Genomic DNA, 16,620 nt, shown 5'->3' with positions numbered 1-16,620 from the left:
AGTTCGCATGTTCTCTCAGTGCATGTCAGTTTTGTCCAGGTACTCCAGTTTCCTCCCACAGACCAAAAACATGATGTTAGATTGACTGGTAACTCTAAATTGTCTCTAGGTGACAGAGAGTGTGAATGTTTGTCTCGTTTGTCTCCATGTGTCCCTGTGATGGACTGGAGACCTGTCCAGGGTGTCCTCCGCCTCTCACAGTGACTGCTGGACATGGGCACCAGTGACCGCCGTGACCCAAAAAGGAAGAAGCAGGTAAAGATGATGGATAGAATTTGATGAGTTGTGGCAGCAATCCTGAACTGGGTTGACTCAAAAATGGTAATCAGTTGTAGATGTACCTCATCTTCTAAGAGTATCATTAAAATACAGCCAATAATTCATTAAATATGTTGCTAACAGACAAACACAGAAACAGACAATTGCATTATTGCCGATTTCATGAGGGTGGGTAATAAATTGTTAGCTGTTTTTTTTTTCATGTCGACTAAATCTGAACAGTAACAGGAAAACATGACTGAAATATGTTTTTATTCTCAAATAACATAACCATCCGTTTATCCATCTACATTATCCAAAATGATGTAATCCACAAACTGCCAGATGCTGCTTTTTATAGCTTCCTTGTTGTATTTTATATACAAATCTATATACAGTTAATTCAGAAGCGCATACCAAATATTTGACAAGTGATGCTGCCAATCCTTTGGACCAGCAAACAAACACGAAATAAAAATGAGAACATCTCACAAACCGATTCTCGTCTTTCTCCTCATGGTTACTTTAAAATAAAAAAACCCTTACCATTTAGGAGAAGCTGTTAAAAAATAAACATGCCGTCATTCATAGTACAAGTGAGATGTTCACAAAAAGAAAATGCTTGATGGCTGGGATGCATAAAATGCTCTTCAATAAAAATCTAAATTTGCTCTGCAGGTTTCAAGGATCCACTCCTGACTGAGCAAAGACTGAGGTGACCTCATCGGTCCTTCACGTGAGCTGAGCTCTAAGTACTGGGAAGTCAGATGTAGAAAAAAAAATCAGAAAGGACAATGAGTCATAGTACGTTATAACCATCTGCTAACCGGTTTGACGAGTTCTCTGAACCCTTTAACCGCCAAGCCTTTACAATCCAATATTGCTGTGACAAATGATCCAGGTCGTCAGACGCCAGAGATTGCTTGGCTGTTATAGTCAGTGGACTCCATTTTGAGGATGTATGGGATGATGCTGTCAATCTGCACGTTGCCGATGAGCCCCGCGAAAAACAGCTCCTCTGTGACAGCTGCACTTATTAGCCTGAGGGCCGGAAGACGCAGCAGCAGCTTGGATAACCTGGGAGCAATGAGGCAAGAAGGAGAAGCAGGAATGAAATGAGAACATCTGTGACAGCATCACCAACAGGTCCCACTTCATACAACAAGTGTGTTTTCACGTAGTGGAACGGCAAAGCTAACAAACCGGTAAGAGTCTTCTGGGTATGTCCTGCTAACGTAGTCCTGGAGCTCCATGTAAGCTTTTTCCTGGAAACTCTCGATCTGTGGGATATTCTCTACGCCTGGATGATCTAGCACAAAAAGAATGCGTGCACACAGGAAGGAATGAGCACAACTGCACATGCTAATCCTGCTTTACAGAAACGCAGCAAAAATTTAAAAACTTCTCGAAGCATTCCACCCGTCACCTTTCATGGCAGTTTAGGACGAAAATCATCTGATGGCAAGAGATTTCTAGAGCTGTAGACATTTTTGTCAAACTTTAAAAATACTGTTGTGTGTGTGTTCTCATGAAATACTGTGAGATGTAACAGTATGTTGTGGATAAGTCTCAGCTACTACCACGCCAAATTTAAGCTCAGCATCTGTAAAACCGACAGGAGCTAAAGCCATTTTTGTGTTGGCTAACGTTGAGCATTCTAAATTGGATATACTCCAAATTTTAATCAGTTGTAGATTTGCACCCACTGATTATTTCTTGACAGATCAATTAAATTTGGGAATCAGTCTTAGCTACTATTACAACTAATTTCAGGTCAAGGTGTGTATAGATGAGTTCATGACTGAACTGTTTTTGTGTGTTGTCAAGGTCGGTTGTGGCAGCCAACTTAAACTGAGCAGACTCTAAAAAGTTACTCAGTTTAAGATGGACATCCAATAATTACTTTCCACACATTCCAACAGGTACACAAACAAAACCATCATCATCATCCACGTTTGCCTTTTGGTGTCACATGATAATAAAATAGCTTCCACACACCTGGACTAAAAAGTACGATGGCTTTGAGGTAGGCATATTCATAGGAGTCTGGGGACAGTTTGGACATGCTGTTACAGAACTCCTGCATCCTCCAGATGTGCTCCATTACTAGTTTTCCTTTATCTGGAGACAACTTATCTAAACAAGACAAAAAAAACTAAATGTTTAGAGGACATGCAAGAGGCAGAAAATTAGAATAATTTCCATAACGTCTATGTAATTGTACCACAAAACAGCATGACAGATTTAACTTGTTATGTAATCAAAAAACTTCTGGTTCGTATTGCAACACAGTTTTTAGAAATGACTCCTGTAATGAAGCTTTGCAGGCAGACAAAAGCAGAGCCCTCCTACCTTCCTGTAAGCTGGTCTGTAGATGGTTGATAATGGCACTTAGGATGGTACCAACATTCATAACATGAGAACACTGTGCCAGACCCAGGGCAAAAAGTTCATTCCAGCAGGCCTTCATCAAGTTAATGTCGTTGTCTTCATCACTGCTGAGAACAGTTTAGAAACTTAAGTACAAACACAACAGAAACGCCTGACATTTTCCTATTTATATGCAATAATCGTAATGTTTTAATTTACCGTAATTGCCAGTGCATAAGCCGCTACTTTTTTTTTCTTAATCACACTTTGTACCCCGCGGACTCTCAGTAACTTCCTGCTGCTGACTAACATTTTCCTTTAACAGAGGCTGGGTGCTCATGCCGCCCTGCGTCCACCCCTCTTGGGGGCAGACTTTTGTGACACATAGAGAATGCCCTCAGTATCCACATGTACAAAGCCTCTTGCTCAGGGTTTCAAATACCCAACCGTAACTCCACCCACTCTGTTATCATGTGACCAGGAGTCTAACCTGAATGACCAATGAGGTACTCTCAAGGACCATCCCCAAGATAGACGTGCATTAATTTCTTCAGATCGTTCCCGTATTTTGCGCTTCATGCAATTCAGTTCAATTCAGTTTATTTATATAGCGCCAGTTCACAACAAAGTCGTCTCATGGCACTTTACAGAAACATTCACAGACCTGCTCATTTGTTCAGCGATATTGGAAAACGCACAGAGATTTTTTTTATGATGCAGCTTTCAAGTTAAAAGCGATCGATCCGACTGTCGAAGAAGGAACTCGATCTGCCGCCCGTAAGCTTTGCATCAACGTGTCGATGGTCAGGCAGTGAAGACGCAAAGCAGTCAAGTCTGGAACATGTTTTAATTAAAGTTTTTAAATTCTTTCTGTGTGACATTGTTCTCTGTACAGTAAATATGCATTTAAATACTGGCATCTCATTTTAAGCTCACATCTGAGCACAGAGCGGAGGAGACAATGGGAGAGGCTCTTCCTTTCTTCCTCCCTCTCCTCACATGAGCTCTGCTGAGGAGAAACCATGTCAAATTTATTTAGAAAGTACATTTAAAAACAGCAGCTGTTACCAAAAGTGTTTAACAAGAAAAATCAGTGGTACTAATTTAATGAATATTTATCATATTTTACTGGTGCTATTTGACTTCTGGTCACGACCTCCATGAGACTTCTGGGTAATATTTACCGGTAAATATTTTTAAAATAATTTTGGTTACGTAGGTGTTTTGCACCGTTCTGTCCAGTGATTATGCTTAGATAGTTATTGTGTTCATTTTGTAGGTTGAATGGTTGTAACCATGAGTTAGACAGCGAAGCATCATGAAGACTTGTGACCATCATGGTCTGAATGTGTCAAAAACATAATATAGTCTGTGAAACGCCATCTGGTGGCTGATTCTTGTACTACAACAAGAAAGCTGCACACTGTCGGAGCAAGCTGGGCACAGACCCTGACAATGACCGGCTAAATAACCAGAGCATCTTATTTATGTACAAAATTATGATTTATCTTATATTTAGTACGTGCGACTTAGAGACAGGTGCGTTCTGTAGTCCAAGAATTACAGTAGTATCTGTGGGGGAAAAGCAAAACAAAAGTACCTTAAGGTTTGAAAGGCAGGTATGGAGCGTGCCCAGTGCATTGACAGGAACAGTAGCCGGGACGCCGACTCACAGATGTAGTTTACATTGAGGAACTCAGGCACAGGCAAAGGCATCATGAGCTGTCAAAAAATACAGAAATTATTTTAGCACAGAGATAAACCAAGATGACTGTGTCAGTAAAAAATGAAGTATATTTCTATAACATGAGCTGTGATTTAAGTCAAGGGGAAGCAATCGGGGTCAGCAGAATTACCTTGAAAGGGATATGGCCGTCAGAAAGCAAAGGTGCGTCCAGCTCCAGCACAGAGCCTGAATGATCTGCAGACATCAGCTGCATTGTTGTTTCCAACGACTCTCCTTCTGGGCCGTCACCGGTGTGAAGAACTTTGGCCAGTGTGTCAAAAGCTCTGAATGAAACAAACAAAAAGTTTAAAAAGGAAAATACTTTTGAACTGTGCATATATTTTAAAAAACAACTCAAATTAAATACTGCAGTACAATCTCAGCACGTTTTTGACTGACTGTACAAATCCTATTAAATACACAGGACTGGAGTCAGACACCACATGGCCCAGAAGGAAATTCTATTAAAGCTTGATGATAAAATAAATACAGCATCCAGGGTTTTCTTCTTGTGCTTCTGCAGACTTTAAGCAAAACAAACATGCACTGGTCCATATCAGCCTCCTGAATCCCTCTGACAGACCTCACCTAGTGATATCACTCGCTGTTTGGTCATCGTCTTGAATGTCTGTCATTGAGCTGTCACCATTGCTAAGTGTTTCCGCTCCCATCACATCATTCTCGCTGTCACTCAGTTTTCTGGTTTTGTTAAGGTGGGCCAGTGATGTAACCACATTTGCCAGAGTGCCAAGATCCCCTTGAGATGGGTCATCCTGTAGAAAAGCAAACGGTTATTATGAAACCTGACCAAATAAAGTTAAACAAACTTAAAAGACTAATTTAATTAGATTGTATCAGTTACCTTATCAGGGGAGGCTGGAATCAAAATGGTGTTTTCCAGCTTGTGGAAAGGTTGTTGGATGTTGAGCAACATGCTGGACTCCAGTAAATTTGTAGACCTACAGTAAATATTTGATATTATAACCATACAAATTATTATCACTGGAGGAGAAAACTGTTTAAACTTTATACTGTAGACGCTAAACTAGTTTGTTCATACTCTCTAACATTTTCTTACATGTGTACAATTATTTTATTTGTAACTACCTCCCATGAATATATATGTATGTCAAGCTCAGCTACTGAATGGTATCAACAATGTAAACACATGTATGCATGTATAAGGTATGTCATGGTCCAACAGTGTTCAGTTGTGTAGTGTTTCATCTACCTTGCAATTTCCTTGTCAGATTCAAAAGTTGGTGTGGCAGCCAGGGGGCTGCAGAGGTTCTTTCGAATGTAGATCTTTTCGGTGGATGCTGCACAATTTAAGGGTTTTTCTCTGTGGGAAACTTCAACAGGCTTCCTCTCACACTGCACAGCTGACAACAGAAATATCAGAATTTAATTGTCAGTCTTTATGATCACATTTAAAAGGTAGGTATAAAGTTGTGCCTCTTACAGTCCTGCTTCATGCCCAGAGCTTTACAGCGCTGCAGCCGACAGTACTGGCAGCGGTTCCTGTGCAGCTTGTTGATGGCACATTCTCCAGAGCCCCTGCATGTGTACACCAGGTTCTTCCTTATGCTACGCTTGAAGAACCCCTTACAGCCCTCACAGCTCACAGCTCCATAGTGACGCCCTAAAAGCAGGAGTTGAAAATACAGGCAAGTGTGTAAAAGAAGTGTAAGTTTCTGGGAAAAATAAAAAAACATTCTGTGTATTAATTTTGTTTTCCTGTAAATCCCACCTGAGGCTTTATCTCCACAGACAACGCAGTACTCAACAACAGATTTGATAGACTGATCTAAGCCTTCAGTCACAAACTGAAACATAGCACAACAGAAAAAGAATGGTTTATTACAGTTAACACAGCACATTTATGCTCAATATGTTTAGATTTTATTCCAAACACTGCCAGAAAGATGTCATCAGCGTATTCTGACAGACCTGGATCTGCTGTCCAGCCAGTTCAGGAGCAGTAAACAGCAACTGGTTAACTCCAGACCCGTCTGAAGAAGCAAGGATGACTTTATTAGGCGAGCCTTCCTGCTTGGCCAGAATCACCTTTCCGCCTGGCGAGTAGTCAGCGTTCGCTAAGATAAACTGCTGCTTTCCAGGAGAAGATGGCTCAAGTGCCGTGACAATCTGGATTTTCTGTCCAGTCTGCTGATCTGTAACAATCTTTTAAAATAAAACGTTCATAACATGAGGCAACATTTAGATTTTAAACACACAATGCATGAGCGCGATAAAAATGTTGGTACAAACTGTACACACGATGAATTCACCTGGATCCGATGTCCTAAAGCCATGCTGTCATCTGCTGAGACAAGATGAATCCTTTGAGACTGCCCATCCATTCTCGTACTGCAGACACCTTCTTCAACAGTCCTTCACATCAGTGCCCCATTTACACCTGCAGAGGGGGAGAGATGCAGTACTTTAGAGCTAATATTTAGTCTGTTTACTTTCCAGTTAGGTGATTATTTGTTGTAATTAATAAATGTAAAGATAAGGGAGGCACAAAAGAATGCAGTGCAACAAGAACTACGTTTAAACAGACAGCAGTATTTTAAACATTTACTTGACCGTACTTCACTAAAGCTTTTTAAAATGGAACCACCTTTTCCAATTACCTTGACCAGAATGCGTTCATGCTCAGTGAGTAATAATTAAATTAAGGCATGTGGAGTAATATTCATTATGTAGATATGCATCCACTTTAAATCACACAATTAGACCAAAGTTTTCTCAGCTTTTCTTATGGCACATTTGCCCTGGGTTCTAGTGAAGGAACATTTTAGCAACAGTTAAAGGGGAAAGACAATTATAATTTTGATGTAAAAAATAACATTCGAGTGATGCCACTGTATAGTTTTAAGTGGTATAAATACAATGAAGCAGTCCTTCTCAAATGGTGGGGCACGCCCCCCTGGGGGGGGGGGGGGGGGGCGAAGCAATGCCAGGGGGGCATGTGACCCCGGGGAATATTTTGCAGCAGGGACTGTTTTTTTCCACCATTCTCATTGTGTCAGGGTGCGTTCAGCAACTGTTTACTAAAATCCATCAACTCTCAGTCTGACTAATAATAAAGTTATGAACAAATATGTCTGTCTTGTCGTTTGGGGAGCCGTGATTGAACCGTGTCTCTGTGACTCCTCAGCTGGTGACGCTCTGGACGCTTGTCACCCACAGCACGCATGCGACAGAGAATAAACTCAAAGCGAGAGCGTTACCTGCTCCTCTTCCTCTTCTACTTTAACAATTTTTTTTAGTTTGTCAAAGCACAAATTTTGTGTTTTTTAATACAAAAGTAATGTTTAATAAATGTTAGGACTCTATTCTTTGCTAACAAGTCCTCTGCTCGGGACGCTTGTCACCCACATCATGCAGCAACAAAGAGTATAAACTCAAAGCGAGAGCGACACCTGCCCCCTCTTTCCTCTTGACAACATTTTTTAGTTTTATCGATTGTCAAAGCACAAGTTTTTTTTTTATTATTTGTTATAAAACAGATGTTTAACAAATGTTAGGACTCTATTCTTTGCTAACAAAATATATTTGAGAGCTGCAGGATCATGTTTCAAACCCTGCTTCAAACAGCTGTGCACTGCAAAAAGTGCTCATTGTAGCCATTAATCCTGACTTCCTCATTTTGATTAAAAAAATAAATAAACAGCACAAATTATTTTATTCATTTTTGTTTTGTAGGTCAAAGTGTTTTATATAACAATCCTGACTTACAATGTTGCTGATCAATTTGAATTTATTATTATTTATTGGTTGTATTTAATTTGATTGTTCAGTATCAAATGGTCAAAAATGTTTACAGTTTAAATAAGGATATATATATTTTTTAAATTTCAGGCAGATGCACTTTAAGCCTTTTCTGTTACAGACTATAAAACAATGTTAGTAATCTTTGTTGTAAGTATATTTATTTATTTAATGTTAATAAGGGTACAATGTTATGCAGAGGTGTAAGTATAACAATTTTTTAGACAAAGTATACTATTTACAGTCGCGGCGGAGAGTTGGGGGGTGCAAAATGTTTACTTCTTCCTGGGGGGGGGGGGGGATAACAATAACAGAAAATAATTGAGAAGCAATAAAGGCTTTGGTTTGAGGCCAACACAAAACATCAATTTCCAGACGTGTAAACATAATTTTTTTTTTAATTATGAGAATTTTTGATGATGATGAGGCTATACTTGTGAAAATAAAAAGCCTGAAATATATATTTTCAAAGGAGATGATCATAATGATGTGTAAGGTAATGCGGGATCACGTCAGTCAGAATAATAGTTTCATGCAGGGAAAGCTGCATTCTGGCATTTTGATTTTAAACAGAAAAATTATAATTTTCTTATGGTAATGGCTTAACTTAATGCAGCAATCTGACTTTTAATTTTAATTATTATTGAGAACTAACTACATTTTTCAGCTGTTAACAGGGTAATGCATTCATGGATGATTCATATCATATTCTGGGCGTCAATAAATGTCGGTGGCCTAGAGAAACCATTAAAGCTAACGCTAGCTAGAAACGACAAACATCTTATTTATCAGCTGTAGTGACATCGACCAGCCTGCATCCAAACACCAAAACAACCAATACACGATGCTGGCAGCCGGTCATTTAAAATCGATACGGAAGATAAAGAGATTTCTTTTCCTGTCGGTGAAAGGTCAACATTGAAGGGTTAAAGCGTGTTAGGGTGAAGGCCCTGGCTCGACGCTGAGGCGTAAAGCGGCTCTTCATGTCTGGAAATCACCGTCTCTGTTTTAGGGTTTGAAAGCTGACCCGTTCTCTTTTGTTTGTACTTTGATCGGCAAATGAGAAAGACGGTCGACGATTTATCTTCATAACCCGCTGTTGTCGCAAATTTCTAAGGAATAGCGATGTATTAAAATTAAATAGTGAAGTTAGCTCAGCAGCTAACGACGCGGTTGCTATTGTTGGCTAACTAGCCTGTCTGCTAATAATAATACTAGCTTTCAGTTTGTACAACCATTTGCACACAAACACATGAGGTTGGTATCAGAACAAATCGTTTAGACTACAGCACATTTCGAAATATGTGTACTTACCAAACAAAGTTTCCCTGCACCCTGACGGTACTGCTAACGAGCTAAACTAGCTACTTGCTACTCGATAGCACAGCAACTTCCTCACAGTGGACTCACTGCCTTCCTTCCTGTTGCAGCTAACTCGTTGCTCTTTTTCAGAACCACTCACTCGTACACAGCTGTAATTTTATTTTATTGGTATTTGTTGCTTTTCAGAATCTGATATGTCACAAACGCAATGCCTTTGATAAATTATTTTAAAAAATTTGCTGCAGTTGATGGGCGGGTCATAGTTCATGACCTTTTTGTTCCAGCAACACTGGTTTTGCGCATGCGCAGTTCGGCAGCGGTGTGGTCAAACAGCCATTGCAGGACATGTTCTGCATTATGCAACAGGCTACGAGTTTATTTTAAAAATGCAAGTTATTTAGCATCGCATGTCACATTTTCATAGTGAGATAAATATATTTGCATATATAGTACAGAGTACATATGATAAAATTCAATAATTATAAGCCAACATCAATCAAGTTGATTTAAAATAAAATACACCTTATAAACCAACGTAATGCATTGTTTCATTATTTTAATCAGTTTAATTGGAAGCAATGAAATGATGTAAAAGATAATAGAGATTGCCGGTAAATATGTTTTATTGTACCTTTGTCATAGAAAAACCCACACTGTTCACTGAAATTACCTGAAGTTGACAAAAATAAGACAAAATTATTAAACTAATGAACGTTGGACATTCTGAATTAAGGTTAAACTTTTTTTCTTTTTAAGAAAGTGGTCCTTGACAAAAAAATGATACCCTTAGAAAAGACTGAAAACTACAGTATTTGTCCATTGGTGTAGGTATGTCCTATAATCAACATTACTACATGCGTTTTCAGTGAAAAGTAGTCACCGTGTTGTTTAGAGTAATGGTGTTTAGCACACTGAACATTGTCGAAAAGGTGAGAGAGAAACTTGGAAATAAATGTAAAAAGTAACAGTAAGACCATCTGCAAGCAGCTTGATGTTCCTGTGACTGCAGCTGCACAGATTATTCACAAGTTTAAGGTTCACAGGGCTGAAGACAACCTCCCTGGACGTTTACGCAAGGACAACTGATGACAGACATGATATCACTGGAAAACAAAGCTCAGAACAACTTCCATAGAGATTAAAGGGTGAACTCTTAAGGCCACTGTCAGATCACACCTCAGTCATGGTTAGAGCCAGAGAGGACTAACAAAGACCACTGAGGACACCAATAATAAAAAGACAATCACTGCTGGACATGGACACCAGTGACCCGAAAAAGAAGAAGCGGGTAAAGATGATGAATGGAATTTGCCAAAAATCCATATTGCAAAGCCCCAAGGCAGGACTTTCCTTTGGAAGTCGAGACAAAGCTGGAGTTTTTTTTTTCTGCCAAGTCCCATGAGCACCATGTTCACAGAGCAAACATTAAACCAACTGGGCACAACCTACAGTGAAACATGATTGTCATGTGCACAAGTTGCTTTTGTCTGTTGGGTAATATGAAATGTCAAGATTTATTGAGGCATTCTGTCAGAGTCAGAGATTCTTTATTGTCATTCGCACCTCATGTGGTACATGTGGTGGAGCGAAATTATGTACACAGGGTAGGGCATTAACAGAGTACTCGAGTAATCTACACATCGATTGCTAGGACATCTATCAAGGTTAAAAATGTAACGTCGAGTATCCGTAGTGACGTCATATTATGTGACCACCGTAGGGGGCGGTGTTGCACTGTTGCAGGTCACAGAGTATGGTGTAACACCGGGTCCAATCCACCGAACCAGCTTCCTCTTGTTTCACAAACAAAAAGCAAAAAATATTTATCTCTAAACCTATAAAAAAAATGATAAACATATTAATATCTAAAACTAAACTTAATGCGCACCACAGCTGGCGGTGGTGCTGGGTGGTTGGTCGACCCCCCCCACCACCACTGTTAAGTTTCGTTTTTGACGTGCTGAATGTTTCTTCACGTTCGCAGTTTAATAATAATAACTAATAGTTTAGTTTTTCCTGTGACTTATTTGCAGTATGATAAATGGTAGGAGCATAATATACACTCCCAATGTTTTGTTGGTCTTTTTTTTGTAAATAATTACCTTTTTTTGCGGTTTTATTTATTTTTGTATCTTTAGATCTATGACGTCATCAAATACTCGAGTTCTACTCGGGTTTTATTATGTTAATGTCGAGTTTAAAAATTATATACTCGTTCAACCCCTAACACAGGGTCCCAGTTACATCCAACAATAAAATGTCTAAGAAAAACAGTAATAACATCTAAGATATGAACTAAGAAAAACATCAACTAAATATACACTAAGCACTCATAACATAAAACATTGAACATCAGCACAAACATGAACATGAGTCTGTGAGCAGATGTGCACACATGAACACATCAACATTGAAACAGATCAGCAGCAACATGAAACAGATCAGCAGCAACATGATATGGTTTTTCACAGTGATTATTCTAGTTAGAGATTCATGAGTCTAACAGCCTCAGGGTAGAAGATGTTCCTCAGTCTAGTGGTTCTACACTTAATGCTCCTCAACCTCCTTCCTGGGGGGAGTGGGGCAAAAAGTGTATGTGCTGGGTGAGTGAGGTCCTTCATGATGCAGGTGGCCCTCTTCCTGCATCTAGAGGTGTAGATGTCTGTGATGGTGGGGAGGCTGACTCCGACAGACTTCTGTGCAGCCTTCACCACTCTCTGCAAAGCTTTTCTTTCTGCAGCTGTGCAGCCTCCATGCCACACATTGATGCTCGAGCACAGGATGCTCTCCACTGCACACCTGTAGAAGGAGGTGAGGGCTGAGCTTCCCAGACCAGCTCGTCTCAGCCGTCTGAGGAAGTAGAGTCTCTGATGAGCTTTCTTGATCAGGCTGGTGGTGTTGTTGCTCCAGCTGAGGTTGTCATTCATGTGTACACCCAAGTACTTGTAACTGGAGACCACTTCCACCGCAGATCCTCTTATGTTCAGGGGGGTGTAGGTGTTTTTGTTCCTTCTAAAGTCCACAATCATCTCCTTTGTCTTCTTCACATTGATGTGAAGGTTATTCTCTTTGCAATAGCTCTCCAGGTGTTCCACCTCCTGCCTGTAGCTGGACTCATCATCGTTTGTGATGCATCCCACCACCGCTGTATCATCTGCAAACTTTACAATGTGACAGCCTGGATGGGCAGCTGCACAATCATATGTGAGCAGAGTAAACAGGAGGGGGCTCAACACACATCCCTGAGGAGAGCCAGTGTTGAGGGTTATGGTGGAGGAGGAGAGGTTGTGGATCCTCACTAACTGTGGTCTGTTTGTTAAGAAGTCTAGTACCCAGTTGCAGATGGAGGGGCTTAGTCCTAGTGTGGATAGTTTGTCCATCAGGGTTTGGGGGATCATGGTGTTGAAGGCGGATGTGAAGTCCACAAAGAGCATACGGACGTAAGAGTTTTTCTGCTCCAGGTGGTTGAACGCAGTGTGGACCACAGAGGAGATTGCATCCTCTGTTGATCGGTTCTCATGGTATGCATACTGATGAGGGTCCTCGTTGATGTTGATGGTTGTTTTGATGTGAGTCATGACCAGTTTTTTGAAGCATTTAGCGACTATCGGGGTGAGGGCCACTGGCCGATAGTCATTCAGACCAGTCACTGTAGAGCTTTTTGGGACTGGGATGATGGTGGCAGTCTTCAGGCAGGTGGGAACTGTCTCAAGGTAAGTGAGGTGTTAAAGATGTCTGCCAGCACCTCACAGAGCTGATCAGCACATTCCTTCAACACTTTTCCGGGAATGTTGTCTGGGCCGGTTGCCTTGTACGGATTAATCCTCCTGAATGTACTCGTTACTTCTGCTGAGGTCACGTTGAGATGCTCTTCATCCGGTGGTGAGGCGAGTCTGTTGCTGGGTGGTCTGTTCGGGTCTTCAAAGCGTGCATAGAACTTGTTGAGGGCATCAGGCAGAGATTGGTCTTTGGGGCATTGTTAGCTCCTGCCTTTATAATCTGTTATACACTTAATGCCCCTCCACATGCTCCGAGGGTCTTGTGAGATTAATTGACCCTCGATCCTCTTTGCATATGTGGCCTTGGCCCTTGTAATACCAGCAACCAGCTCTTTTTTTGTCCTACTCAGCTCCTCTGAGTTTCCAGATCTGAAGGCAGTGTTCCTGGCTTCCAGCAGGGTGCGCACCTCTGCATTCAGTCAAGGTTTTCTGTTTGGGTAGCTTTTAACATTTCTGATAGTGGAGACTGTGTCAGTACATGTACTAATGTAACCCAGAACTGAGGATGTGTATTGGTCCAGATCAAGCGATCCTCCATTTTCAGCAGCTTCTCTGAAAACCTGCCAGTCTGAAGTGAAATGTGCTGCCAGTGTTAGAAAGTTTGGTCTCACTCACAGATCAGGGATCCAGCAAGATACTGAACCAAAACACAACTCCAAAACAAGAATGGGTTCTGAAGTGTCCTTATGAGCCCTGATCTAAATCCAGCTGAATGTCTGTGGAAGCAGCTGAAACATGCAGTCTGGAGAAGGAACCCGAGACAGATGGAGCTGGTCGCTCATGAGGAGTGGTCCAGATTACCTGCGGACAGGTGCAGAAGTCTCCGAGTTACAGAAATCATTTTACAACAGCGATTGCCTCTAAAGGTGCAACACAATATTAAAACCACCTTTTTGTCTAGGACAGTTGTTTTTTTATAGATGTGTTTTCATAACTCAAAAGCAATGTCTGATATTTAGTGAATTATATATTTAGTCAGTTTTCAAGTAATTTTGATTGTGCAGTTGGAGGACATGGAGGTGGAGCGATGACAGAAGACAGTGAGATGGAGGGTGACTCGCTGAGGCGACCCCTGAAGAGGGAACAGCCGAAACAAGAGGCAGCACACAACAAACTGTGTTTTCATACTTTTTAATAGGCGGTTGAAATAGATTATGGCACAAATGACTGTGAAACAAAAATATAGAATTTGATCATTTCGGTGAAAATTTAAATATCCTTCATTTACCACCATCTACCCTCAGTGTAAAGTTACATATATGCATGAATTAAGTGCAAAATACTAGTAAAGTTATTTTTCCAACAGTGAGCTTCCTTACAGTGCTCCAACGAAAGGCGAACTCTTCTAAAACTCTTTAGTGTGCATAGTGTGGCTTTTCTGCTCCAACTTAAAAATAAAAACGTTCAAAACTTAGAAAATTGTCCTCACCTCAAAAAAAAAAAAATATATATATATATTAAAAAAAAAGATAGGTAGGCCAACTTATCAACCCAACAAGCTTTCATCCACAAAACTGTGCCACAGAAACCAACTCAAAAGAACAACAGTATAAAATATCTACAAGATTATTGTGTTTATATGCTGGAGATAAAACTGTACAGATCATGGCCAGGAGAACTTATATTAACTAAAAAAAATAAAACTACATTATTGCTTTACAAACAGTATTCTTACTGTTTACAATAAGTAACAAAAGTAAAACAGATGTTTGACTAAAATGTTTCACAAGGTTCAGAGCGCTGCAGCAAAACGCTTCAGACACGTTGAATTGGTACGATAAAACATACATCGCCAACAGATGTTACAACACGGTGGCTTCTTTAAATGACTCGATCCATCTGTTAAAAAAAAAAAAAGATACATTATTGGTAATATTTGTGTCACAACATGAAACAATATCCAGAATCCTTTTTTCTACTCCACCTTTGAGCTGTTTGGACGTCGTTAGCTTTAAAAATGTAGTAAAGCTTGTTTTGATGGTAGAGCTTAAACTGCATGCTCCTTGTAACTTCAGCTTTCAGCACGAAGCCCAGCAGTGGCTGACTCTCTAAGGCGGCAACGTCCTGGAATTTAAAAAGTAAGAAAAATGACAAGTTTCAGATCAACGACTTAACCAAAGCGTCTTGATACCGAGCTTCAGACGACTGGTCGTACCTCACTGGCAGCGTAGGTGTACAGGACTTTGTCTTTGATGACGAACCACAGCCTCTTCCCCTGCTTTTTATCCAACTTGGACCTCATCAAGTACCCACTCATGGAGGAGGTGCCTGTGTTTGCAGTCACCTAGAACAAATGAAAGCCATCCAATTAATTTTCTGGCCTTTAAAGTCAAAACTGTGATTGGATGGAAATAGTTTATGATAGAGGAGCAATTTGTAGAGCTGCCTCTCTCAGCAAGCAGGTTGCCCCGGTTCAAATCCCAGACCGGGACCTTTCTGGGTGGAGTTTGCATGTTCTCTCTGTGCATGCGTGGGTTTTCTCCAGATACTCCAGTTTCCTCCCACAAACCAAAAACATGCACGTTAGACTGATAGGTAACTCTAATTGGCTCTAGGTGTGAGTGAGAGAGTGAATGGTTGTTTGTCTCATTTGTCTCTATGTGTCCCTGTGATGGACTGGAGACCTGTCCAGCGTGTACACTGCCCCTCACACAGACTGCTGGAAATGAGCACCAGTGACCCCGTGACCCGAAAAGAAAAATGCAGGTAAAGACAAAGTGCGAGGGAGGGAGGGATGGATGGATGGATGGAGATAGGTGATGCAATTATCACCCACAGCCAAGAAAGATAATGATTTTGCGTGTGCTCGTGCGTGTCTGTGCATCTCCATACCATTAGCAAAATAACTCATGAACCAAATCAGATTACAACGGATTCATTTTTGGACTCAACCCAGTTCAAGATGGCCACCACAGCTGATCAACCTTATCCAACACAAAAAATGGCTATAATTCTATTTCACTAAAACGGAGCTAAACTTGCTGTGGTAGTAGCTCAGCACATACTTCAAGCACCAACAAATCTCAATATTGTACAAATTTGCACAGAACATCGTTTGCAAGTTTGATCAAAACAACCTTCTCATCCTCAGTCCAACATTTTTCAGTCAGGTCATCTGGACAGTTTCTTTTTTTTTGTGCCAAAACATTTTGCCTTCGATCCAGAAGGCTTCATCAGTCAAGGAAACGCACAACAAAACTGATTCTTCCCCCAACAGCTTACTCCAAAGAGGAACAAACCAGTTCTGCTTGTGATAAGATGGTCTCTTTGGTACGCCCCCTCCATCATTGCTGGCCCTCTTCCTTGTTGACAGTCGTGTCAAGCTGGTTGAAAACAACAAAGTCCATGCTCAATAATCCAGGTATACAATCAAACATAAAAAAA

General features: G+C 40.7%; 2 protein-coding genes across 2 annotated transcripts in view; both read right to left on the bottom strand.

The window, feature by feature from the left end:
* Positions 1-455: 455 nt before the first annotated feature.
* Positions 456-9,572, bottom strand: nr2c1 (nuclear receptor subfamily 2, group C, member 1). The gene is made up of 14 exons (XM_037683000.1): positions 9,449-9,572; positions 6,646-6,773; positions 6,305-6,538; positions 6,105-6,180; positions 5,817-5,996; positions 5,586-5,736; positions 5,217-5,313; positions 4,943-5,127; positions 4,485-4,638; positions 4,229-4,350; positions 2,611-2,753; positions 2,257-2,394; positions 1,462-1,567; positions 456-1,335 (listed from the first exon to the last, which is right to left on the bottom strand). The coding sequence occupies exons 2-14, from the start codon at positions 6,715-6,717 to the stop codon at positions 1,164-1,166; spliced, it is 1,830 nt and encodes a 609-aa protein (XP_037538928.1). The 5' UTR covers positions 6,718-6,773; positions 9,449-9,572; the 3' UTR covers positions 456-1,163.
* A 5,466-nt stretch (positions 9,573-15,038) lies between these two features.
* The window catches only part of LOC119416488 (FYVE, RhoGEF and PH domain-containing protein 6), a gene marked incomplete at its 5' end in the record, with an annotated part of 28,372 nt that continues 26,790 nt past the window's right edge, over positions 15,039-16,620 (bottom strand). The window contains 3 exons of the mRNA XM_037683721.1: positions 15,039-15,075; positions 15,161-15,300; positions 15,392-15,520. Of these exons, the coding sequence (XP_037539649.1) occupies positions 15,039-15,075; positions 15,161-15,300; positions 15,392-15,520 (306 nt within the window). The remainder of the gene's footprint in view (positions 15,076-15,160; positions 15,301-15,391; positions 15,521-16,620) is intronic.

The sequence above is a fragment of the Nematolebias whitei genome, chromosome 10 (assembly GCF_014905685.2).
Source record: "Nematolebias whitei isolate Nwh7 chromosome 10, NemWhi1, whole genome shotgun sequence".
Taxonomy (NCBI): Eukaryota; Metazoa; Chordata; class Actinopteri; order Cyprinodontiformes; family Rivulidae; genus Nematolebias; species Nematolebias whitei.
This window is presented reverse-complemented; position numbering and strand designations above follow the sequence as displayed.

Excerpts from the sequence above, each read along its gene's own strand:
- nr2c1 (XM_037683000.1), bottom strand. The coding sequence starts at position 6,717 with ATGGATGGGCAGTCTCAAAGGATTCATCTTGTCTCAGCAGATGACAGC. Across the intron at positions 6,539-6,645 it reads CTTTAGGACATCGGATCCAG|ATTGTTACAGATCAGCAGAC; the intron begins GTGAATTCATCG and ends TTATTTTAAAAG. Across the intron at positions 5,737-5,816 it reads TCTGGGCATGAAGCAGGACT|CTGTGCAGTGTGAGAGGAAG; the intron begins GTAAGAGGCACA and ends TTCTGTTGTCAG.